Below are 10,967 nucleotides of genomic sequence, written 5' to 3'. Positions count from 1 at the left end.
ACCCACCTCTCTCTCTCTCTCTCTCTCTCTCTCTCTCTCTCTCTCTCTCTCTCTCTCTCTCTCTCTCCTGAGAAGCTTATGCTGGCATACCTCAATTTCCTCTGAAATGCCATTGGGTGAATTACGTGAAATACTTCAGCAACTGTGATAACAAAAAGGCTGTGCATATCAAGAAGCCTTTGGTAGTGTGAGTTTGCTTGGTTATGGCTAGACTGCTCTAGTGTATTAAAACAATTATATTCTAGTATATAGAGAGGTAATTAAGTAATGGAATTTGATTAATAACTGTATTTTACTTTTACATGGACACTTAATCATATAATTATTGTTCCTTTACTTTAAATATAGATTTTTAACACGAGTATATTTATTTTGACATGAGAGAGAGAGAGAGAGAGAGAGAGAGAGAGAGAGAGAGAGAGAGAGAGAGAGAGAGAGAGAGAGAGAGAGAGAGAGAGAGAGTATCAATAAAATTCTATCAAATGAATTATAGTTACAGTGTACACCCCATTATATTACATAATGATATTAGCCCGTGGAAGTGGATATTGCAGATAGTGTACAAAATGCTGCTCCCTGTGGGAATTAATAAAGTGTTCTCCCAAAAGTAATTATAATGATAATTAGAACGGGCACTCGTTAAAGCGCATACCCACGCCTATATAATGTAGTATGACACACGATATTGAATTTTGCATATTTTGGCACTAATTTCATGCTATTCGGATAAAAATTGATGATGATACAGAAAAAAGACGTTTTTGACCTATTTGTTACCTCGGCCTTCACCTTTAACAAATCATTCCAAAAATCTATTCACGTAAGTTGTCCTTTGATCGTGTCCAACAAATTTTATTAGATTCTGTGAAATAGTCTTTGAGTTATACGGATCACAATCAAAGAAACATAAATAAATAAGCACACAACTATCAAAATATAATTTTCTTGTGTAGGTGGAATAGAAAATGATATGAAAAAAGTTCATAAGATTCAGTTTTTCCAAGGCTTTCGTCACAACCTCTTCCCAATGTGCGAACGTTGATCGAAAGTGTTCACCCTGACTGGGGAAAGATCAAGACTGGCAACATTGTCAGAGACCCAATCACTCATGAGTAAACGATCACTCTAACTCCCAACTGAAGGACACAACGTCGACCAATTGAAATTCGGATTGGAGTAATTGAGACAATGTGTGTGGCCAAGAGGAACGAGACCTTTCAAGTGGTTGAAAGAAGGAAATTAATACGACCCGTGTCAAAGTAAGTGGAAATGAGTTAGCAGGATGCATAGAGAGAGAGAGAGAGAGAGAGAGGAGAGAGAGAGAGAGAGAGAGAGAGAGAGATATGGTTAATATATCCCATTACTAGGATTTAAATACCAAAACCCTAATCATATCTCAACTTTCGAGAGAGAGAGAGAGAGAGAGAGAGAGAGAGAGAGAGAGAGAGAGAGAGAGAGAGAGAGAGAGAGAGAGAGTGTGTTAATGGTATTTCCCATCACTAAGATTTGAATAGCAGAATGCTAATCATAACTCAACTTCTCTTTGTATATATATATATATATATATATATATATATATATATATATATATATATATATACATATATATATATATATATATATATATATATATATATATATATATATGTAAATGTGTGTGTGTCCGTGTGTATATATATAAATATGTATAAAATATATATATATATATATATATATATATATATATATATATATATATATATCTATATATATATATCTATATATATATCTATATGTATATATATATATATATATATATATATATATATATATATATATATATAAGGAGAGAGAGAGAGAGAGAGAGAGAGAGAGAGGAGAGAGAGAGAGAGAGAGAGAGAGAGAGAGGAGAGAGAGAGAGAGAGAGAGATAAAACGGGGATGGGTAATAGGCCACCAACTAAAATTCTATCAAATAAGTCATATTTACATTGGATATCCCCGTGTGATAAGCGAGATTTATTGCTTCTTGATCTTGTCAATAAATGTCTCTTTGATTCTGTTAAAGAGAGAGAGAGAGAGAGAGAGAGAGAGAGAGAGAGAGAGAGAGAGAGAGAGAGAGAGAGAGAGAGAGAGAGAGAGAGAGACCCTGATGTGCTTTGGCTTGTCAGAAGAATAAGCATCATTACTAATTATGGAAATCATAATTCTGATTTCTGGAATAAGATGCAGTAATTTATATTCTATTTATTACATTTTTTTTTTAAATCGAGAAGAATATTTACTTGTTCGCATGTGCAGAAAGATTATGTATTTTATTTGTTTTATTTATAAAAATTCATCTTCAATTGATTAGCAATATTCAAAAAGTTCTATTTTCTGTGTTATGGTGTACCTTTAGTGCCACAAATTTGTAATAATTTTGTTGTAAATAAGTTTTGAAAATAACCCCTTGTTTGCGTAGGCTCATGATGGTACATTACTACTTCTACAAAAATAATAATCATAATCATAAGAAGAGGAATCACAGATTTTAGACATCCGCCTTTAAGTTTGTCATCATTTTACTTGAGTCTACTGACTTTGCTCTCCCATTTTCATGTGTTTACTGTCAATTAATTTATATAATAATGACTATGGACGAACCATTCCCCTTTTATATGTTGCTCTGAATGAATCTACTGTGAAATAATATTAATATAAAAACGAGAATCAAGATTTTCATCCGGATCACCTTCAAAATTATAATGGGTTCTCTTGGAACATGGTACAAAGTTATTTTCAAAATTTGGTGAAAATCTGAAAAGAAAATTCAACGTAATCCTGCTAACAGACAAAAAATCAAATAGATAGACACAGTATATAATCGTAGGTAAAAATATAACCTCCTTGGTGGAGGTAATAATAATAATAATAATAATAATAATAATAATAATAATAATAATAATAATAATAATAATAATAAATTTTGCTGATCCTATTCATCCGTAACGACAACAACAACAATATCAACAACATAAAGAAAATAATAATAATAATAATAATAATAATAATAATAATAATAATAATAATAATAATAAAACTGAGCTGATCCCCATCATCGAGATGAAGACACCAAAATGGCAAAGCATCCAATCCAGTTGCCATTAGCCCCATCCAAACCCCGTTACGTGCAAATTGTCTACCGATAGCATTACGCCTCCCCAATTAGGAGACTCCATCAGCGGTCCCCATTAAGCTTGTTAGACATCGTTTCCAAGGGGGAATAACACCTCCATTATGGATAAGCCGAATTTTGTTAAATACATTCTGCTTTCGTTAATAGGTTCTCTCTCCCGTAACTTTGCGTCAGTTAACTACCAGTTAATAGGGTGATTTGTGCCGTCGTGGTGCTGATGGAATTTCTGGAATAGCAAGGTTGGTTTTGGGGTCCCTAAAGTATCCGGTAATTATCATTGGTTTGTTGATAGCAATGATGTTTATGAATACTTAAAGGTTCGTACAATATTGGTAGTAATGATGAAAATAATTTCATTATCAGAAATCAACTGCACACACAGAAAAACACACACACACACACACACACACACACACACACACATATATATATATATATATATATATATATATATATATGTATGTATATACATATATATATGTATATATATTACATATATATGTATATTTATATTTATGTATATATACATACATATATGTAGGTATATACACACACACACACATATATATATATATATATATATATATATATATATATATATATATATATATATATATATACATATATGTAGGTATATATATATATATATATATATATATATATATATATATATATATATATATATATATATATATATATATATATGAAACTTATTCTTCTCTGAGTGGTTGGTAAGTGTTTCTCAACAAGTCTCCAGGTTTGATGTTGCTAGCCATAGCCTCTTTTTCTCGACCCGAATATTATGTAGTACCTATCTACAGCTGTTTGAACTGGAATATTTGTACATACCATAAACTATACGTAGGAGGGTCCCAGCCAGGTTTACAAAGCGTGAAGGCCATGTGTGACTGGAGAAGAGCAAGAATTGATACGAAGACATCTCCCTAATAACTAACTTTGTTTAAAGGCAATACAGACATTTATAGGCCCCCAACAGATCACACAAGGATAACAATGTTCATATTTAACAGTTTTGTCGATAAGGCTGAAATTGTCATGAAAATATATAATATAACGGAAAGATAATAGGGTTTTATATTTGATAGTTACATTCAAGGACTTTTTATATGGATTTTGATTGCTCTTGCAGTGTAGAAGAAAACGTAGATGGGTATTTTGTTTCTTATTACTATGTGCATTGCTTGCTTCACGAGCCTTGCATGGCTTCCCCTTGAAGTAGACTTGCATGTAAAAGAGGACGACCTGTCCTGAAAAGTCGTGTTGATAAGTCTTCTTGTAGGAGATAAGCAGGTTTAAGGCAGTCAATGATGATTTGGTTATCTTTACCAAAACCGTTGAGCTGGAAAGCTTTCAGAGTACAACGCAGACAAAGAATGGTCTTGTATATTGTGGCGTAAGTAGGGGTTTGCAAGTGTCGGTGCACATGAAGACCGGTTTTTTGGTGTGCCGTCCTTTTGGTATGTGCTTCTTTACTAAGAGATTTTCAGTCTGATGGCATTCAGTAAATTTCCTCATATCGTGTTTTAGGCAGTGCAGATCGTTAGTGAAGGTGACGGACAGAAAATATTTTGCAGGGACCACTAACGGGTCGCAATTTACCATATCAATTGCTGAGACAATTAAGTTGACCTTGGGAGCAGTCCTCAGTCCGAGGAGGACCCAAGAAAAGTGTGGAAATCAGTTGTAGTCGTTGTAGAGAAACATCAAAGCTCCTTTGAGGGCACAATGGAAACGTTTTACCATTATGTTGGCTATGAGGTTATGATTGGTATCTGATGAAGGGTGATGACTGGATGATGCCTTAATGATGTCCACAATTGAGAAGTGAGAGTGGCACCTCTGTTGAGAGTAATGTACTCTGTTATGCCGAATCTTACTATCCATCCAGAACAGGACAGCAAGTGCAGCTATTGATCACTGTTAAAGGTAACATTTTCCTTGTTATTTGGGTAAGGGACCAACCACGCCAGTGTGGATATGAGAAAATCGATGCTAAGATTGATGAAAATTGCTGACACCTGAACCCATGTTTCGATGCACTTTGGTAGTTTGACATGAAATAAAGGTGAAGACCCAATTCCTGGCACCTTTAGTAAATGCCATATGACTTCAACTTCAGCTGAGTGAGATCATGGACTAATTGAAACGCCTGTCAGCGCATGGAGGCAGGTACCCACAGGCGTGATCTACCAGGGTAGAAGTCACATAAGAGGATGGACTTTGAGTAATCAAGAGTGACATCTTCCCTACGAAGGAACATGCACGATGCCCTACAGATTTGATACTATGGGTCCTATCATTGGGCATCTTTCAAGGACTTCTAATCCATTCCCAGGTATACAGAGGCCAAAATGTTTCTGGAAATGGTGACGGCGACCAGATTCAGTTTACTAGGGATGTGTAGAATGGCAGAATTGTATTTAGAAATGGCGGGGACATGTCAGCGTTGAGGAGAAGACCAGTCTTCGAACTGTCCAGTGAAAGCCTGCATGTGGTCCATGCGAATAGCGAAGGCCGTAACCTATATGAAGCGGTGGAAGTGGCAGAAAGCCAAATATACTGCCAGTAGTTTGCAGTCGAAGGTAGAGTAGAAAAAGCCCGTGGGTGGGGCAATCCGTTAATCATTTGTTTGAGTACCGCCTCAACAGTGAATTTCCTTGTATTGGTGGAGCATCAGACGTTAATTGTTACGGGGAAGGTGTGAGCAGCAATAGTTGATAAGACTTTCTTTGCATTGAAAAAGGCTGCTTCCTGAAGGGGGCCACACTTCAGGTTTTTTTTTTATTGCCCTTGAGGGAATCGTAGAGGCGATCGGGAGTAATGGTGATGGCTGGCAAGAACCGGTGATAGTAGTTCACCATGCCAAAAAACTGTTGCAGTGCTTTGATAGTTAAGGGTGTAGGGAACTTCTGCACTGCTGAATTCCCTTAGGAGTGATTCAATGACCCAGAAATTCCACTTCCCTTGCACCAAAGGTACACTTGTACCTGTTTTGCCTCAGGCGGTAGAGGACGATGTGTAGGTGAGGTAGGTGGTTCTCCTTTTGGTGGGAAAATATTAGTACCTCATCTACGTAACATACTCAGAGTGGGAAGTCCCCTAAGATACCATTCTTGAGTCATGTGATCACTTGTGAGAGCGTTCACCTGCTCCATGATGAGGTATCATTAGTACAGAAGTTTCCCACGCCCTGGACTGTTAAAAAACACTGAAGGAGTTTTTGGGTTGGTGTACTAATGTGACGGAGTGGATGAAGAATTGTTACGAAGACAGCTGCAAAACAATGAACTTAATTATGAAACATTTAGATCCATTCTCCTTCGTATTTGCGTTCCTTGCTCCACGTGCATGACAACCCATTAAGGTAAGAACTACAAATATGTTTTTACTACCTCTTAATGCCCTGTGAGTAGGGAAAGTTATATGATGAGATAAATAGTTTAAAGAATGTGAATGGATGGAATAATTTGAAGAAAAATCAAAGACATGAGAGAAAGTCATAAGGTGTTCAATAGATGATATGGCAGAGGCCTAGGAAGCTGATAAAGAGCCGGCATTATGAATATGGTAAGCGGTAAATGTTTTGGAGGCCTTTTGTACGATGTTTACCCCGGCATCTGCAATAGAAGAATAACTTTGATCTTGAAATAGGCCTTCAAACGACGAAATGACTTCGAGTATATTTATTAATCTTACATTTTATCATAGCCTTACGGTTCATTTTTACGTTGCTTGGGATTCAATGTAGACATGATTCACGCAGTTCAGTGGTTTCGAGATTTTCCCAATAGCCAGAGTCTGGATCTCAATATATTTTGTGAGTGTTGGCTAAATAGTTAGTGGGTTACAGACGTTTGGAATTTAATCTCAACAGACTTATTACGAACATGAATGTTTAACTCTTCTGGGCAAATAGGCAAATAGCTATGACAAAATTACGCTTTGCTGAGAGAGAGAGAGAGAGAGAGAGAGAGAGAGAGAGAGAGAGAGAGAGAGAGAGAGAGAGAGAGAGAGAGAGAGAAATCTATTATATTCCCTGGAAGTAAATATCTGAAAGTATATCATTTCACACCATTTGTTCACTACTACCATTGACTCTTTCCATAACTGAATCGAAAAATATAGCGCTCGTCAAAAATGAGAAATGAGCATTGTCTCCATGAAATGATCCGAGCAGAATGACAATTTCAGCAATGTCAAGCTAATGGAAAGAATTGAAACGGGTTGCAAATAGCAATAAAAGAGCCAAATATACCATAACAAGAGTCCCAAATTGCTGGAGTTATTCTAAGCTTATCTGAGGTGAAAGTTTCTTGGGAATCAGTTTTGGATTTACGGCGCCTTTCCGTTAGAATAGGTTCGTACTCAGTGGTTTCTAGCTACACTGATAGAGTATATATATATAGTCTAGTTGGTAGAGGGGGTCTGCGTGCACCCCACGGAAATCAATTTCTAATTGATGTCTTCCTATGGGGAAAAATGTGTAGAAAACAGTTTGCTATGTTAAAAATTTGAAATATTGTCCCACGTGCCTTTTTTATGCAAATTAAGCCGCCATTACATGAAGATACTAAAATCGCTATAACTCCGCCAATGCAACAGATAACTGCAAAAATAAGGTGTCTAGACCCAGGTTTTGAGGGTCTAGCATCAATATAAGACCAGTCTCATAGTGACCACATGTGTTCCTGACATGTAAGATATGCAAATTAGTGCCGCCATTACTGAAAAACCTATTTTTACCATATCTTTGCAAATGTTATAGCAATCGTGAAGAACGTGTTGTCTGTACCCTTGTTTTATGGGTTGATGTTTATTATTAGACTATATTTGAATGTGCCTTTTGCTTATTTGTTTTATTATAATGAGATATAGTCAGGTAATGAGAGATTCTGAGGGTACTTACCAATTAGTGTTTATTAAGCAGCTCACCAAGATATTGCACCGACTTGGTCACTCCGAGACATATGATTTTGGTTTAGAGATGGAAACTGCACTGGCCAAGGTCCTGGATGAGGTATCAACCTATCTCACACCCCAGATTGTGACAGGAGAGGGCAACATGGTATTTCATTGTGAGTGGGACAACCTCAACAAAACTACAACGAATGTTCATGGCAGCAATATTGTCAACAGTGCTGGGGGAATCATGGTACAGGAGGTCAAGCCCGGGATCCAAAATTCAAATGTCCGAATGCTTCCAATGATGGATAAATCCAAACAGCGTAGCTTGAAAGTTGATACACCAGAAACCCTCCCACCCCTGCACTTCACTCGTATTGGACCAGTGTTTCCAGATGGCTCTTCATTCACACCACCTGTTAAAAATGAAACAGTTTATACTACCAAGAAAGAAGAGTACTACGTCTGGCTCTTCAGCAGGTATATTGGAAGCAGTGGTGAACAGCCTGTGCCTGGACTAGGGGGGTTCATCTCTGTAACTGGAACTCCGCCACCAAGGAAATCAACTGTTGACTACTTTACACCTATTCATCAACCAATAACTGACAACACAGTCGTTCGTGAGCTACTGAAGCGGTCTGAGGCAGCCACAGCCGAGGTGGGTCAGAAATGGGTCCTCAATACATTTGACCTTGGCGTTTGTATGAAGGCACTCCCCATTATTTGGCGTTGGCCAGAAGAGTTTGCCAAACATGTTGTAATGATTGGCCCCTTTCACACATCCATGAACTTCATCGGCATGCTCACAGGCCACAAAATGAAGGGTTCAGGATACACTGAGATTCTCTTAGAGGCACAGCTTGTGACAAGTGGATCCATAAAAGGTGTTCTTAGCGGAAAAGCATATGCCAAGTCCCTGTTTTGCATTAAAACTGTTTGCGAAGCAATGGAAAGGCTGTTGATTGAACAGTTTGCTGAGGAAGAGAACACATTGATGATTGACAATCCTTCCACACTACTGGAGATTATCGAGTCATGCAACCGGGAGAACCTTGAGGACGCACTCAAAGATGACTCCACCATGAACCTTATCAGAAAGTATCAAGCCTACGAGGACAAATTACGCCAGGGCCACTTGGGAAAGACTGCTACTTTCTGGATGTCCTTTGTTGATCAATGTCATCTCGTCTTCATGCTGCTTTACTCCGTTAAAACCAACAACCTGCAGCTGTTCCACTTCTGTAATGGAGAGATGGCACCACTCTTCTTTGCATTTGATGGGCAGAACTATTCAAGGTTTGTTGAACATGTATTTCATCTCCTTGTTTCTTTGATAACTATAGAATGCCGAAATATACAAGTTGACTTATACAACCAAATACAGTGTCAGCATAAACACAAACACAAACATGTTCCCACAAGTCTCTGTCTCCCTATTTTACAGGTACCTTGTTTGGTTGGAAGTCTATCTAACAAACATGGAGAAGATACACCCAGGGGCAAAAGACCTACTAACCAAGGGTGGACTCGCGGTGGCAAGATCGATGATACCTGGGGCACTCAGTGCAGTTGACAAAACTATGGAGGAAACATTCATGCGGTTCGCCAAATCATCAGGTATAGTACCTGGTTCATTGAATGGCATAGACAATTATCATATTGATACATGTACACAGATGAAAACTTGGTTTTATACTTTTCAGGTGGCTTTGCTGGACTGTACAGTCAATTTGGGGCATACCAGAGGTGGTGTCGCACAACTTCCACGCGGGCCCAGTTTCATGAAAAGACCCTTGAAATGGCTGGCCTTCTTGACGATCCTGACTGCCCAAGGGCTGGGAGGCATCGCGAGCTTGAGAAGGCAGAGATAAAGAAGAGTGAGAAAGCTGTTCAAAGAGTCATCACTGCTGTCAGAAACTTCACGAATCCATTCACAATCCCAGATAAGGACAGGCTCTACTCCTTAGCCTCTGGTTCTCCTACATCCAAGGATGTTGAGAGGGATGTGCTGGAAGCTGACGCTGTAGGAAAAGCTGCAAAGGCTGACTTTATTACACGTTTGCAGAGCGGCCACCAAGGAAGCTTCTTCGACCCAATCAAAAGGAAGAAACTCAAGACCATGGAGGCATGCAACAAGAAGATCAAGCTCACATCATCGCAAGGAAAGGTAAGTTTATATTTCATTGAGCAAGTTATGTATTGTTAAGGGACTTTTGTACAATCTGTATTACAATATAAAATTATAATATATATTGTTATTTCAGGTCATACAGTATCAGGAGCAAAGCAATGTTGCATTCCTTCTCCTTGTGAAGTCACAGTGCCTAGATGAACCAATTGACTTGGATGAACTCATGAAGTACAGCCTGATGCCAGTGCCTCCAAGTATTGGAACATCAGATGGATTTTTTGCGAAGACCAACAAAGCCACCATTCTGCACTACCTGATGGAAGAGTTCAACCAAGATGAGCTGCCTTATCCAAAGGATGCCCTATTCATCCAGGATGGAATGGCACTTCTCCATGTCCTTTCTAACTTGCCCCCGACCTGTGGGGAGATCTGCCTTCAGATACTTGACCAGATGATTGCCAAAAAACATTTCTTGTTCTCAACTGACAGCTATTTTCCGGGATCCATCAAAGCTCAGGAAAGACTTCGACGTGGCAGCTCAGAGAGGATCATTCTTGCCGGACCAGCAACAAGAAAGCCATACGACTTCAAGGTGTTCCTTGCAAATGACGACAACAAGAAGCAGCTCTGTCAACTCATGCTGCAGGTATGGAGTGGCCAACAGGCGGCATCTAGACTGGAGAGAACCGAGATGGCAGTACTGATTGTCGAGGGGAGAGCTCATCAGTTCGTTTCCAAAGAAGGCAAGGTATGTGAA

General features: G+C 38.4%; 2 protein-coding genes across 2 annotated transcripts in view; one reads left to right on the top strand and one right to left on the bottom strand.

The window, feature by feature from the left end:
* Nucleotides 1-10,967, bottom strand: part of LOC137641790 (muscarinic acetylcholine receptor gar-2-like) — a 126,915-nt gene that overhangs the window by 101,130 nt on the left and 14,818 nt on the right. The window lies entirely within an intron of this gene.
* Nucleotides 9,312-10,967, top strand: part of LOC137640073 (uncharacterized) — a 7,517-nt gene continuing 5,861 nt past the window's right edge. The window contains exons 1-2 of the mRNA XM_068372557.1: nucleotides 9,312-10,246; nucleotides 10,344-10,746. Of these exons, the coding sequence (XP_068228658.1) occupies nucleotides 9,746-10,246; nucleotides 10,344-10,746 (904 nt within the window). The 5' untranslated portion in view covers nucleotides 9,312-9,745. The remainder of the gene's footprint in view (nucleotides 10,247-10,343; nucleotides 10,747-10,967) is intronic.

Source organism: Palaemon carinicauda, chromosome 1 (genome assembly GCF_036898095.1).
Source record: "Palaemon carinicauda isolate YSFRI2023 chromosome 1, ASM3689809v2, whole genome shotgun sequence".
NCBI classification, from domain to species: domain Eukaryota; kingdom Metazoa; phylum Arthropoda; class Malacostraca; order Decapoda; family Palaemonidae; genus Palaemon; species Palaemon carinicauda.
Note: the sequence above shows the minus strand (reverse complement) of the source record. Positions and strands in the feature narration are given on the sequence as shown.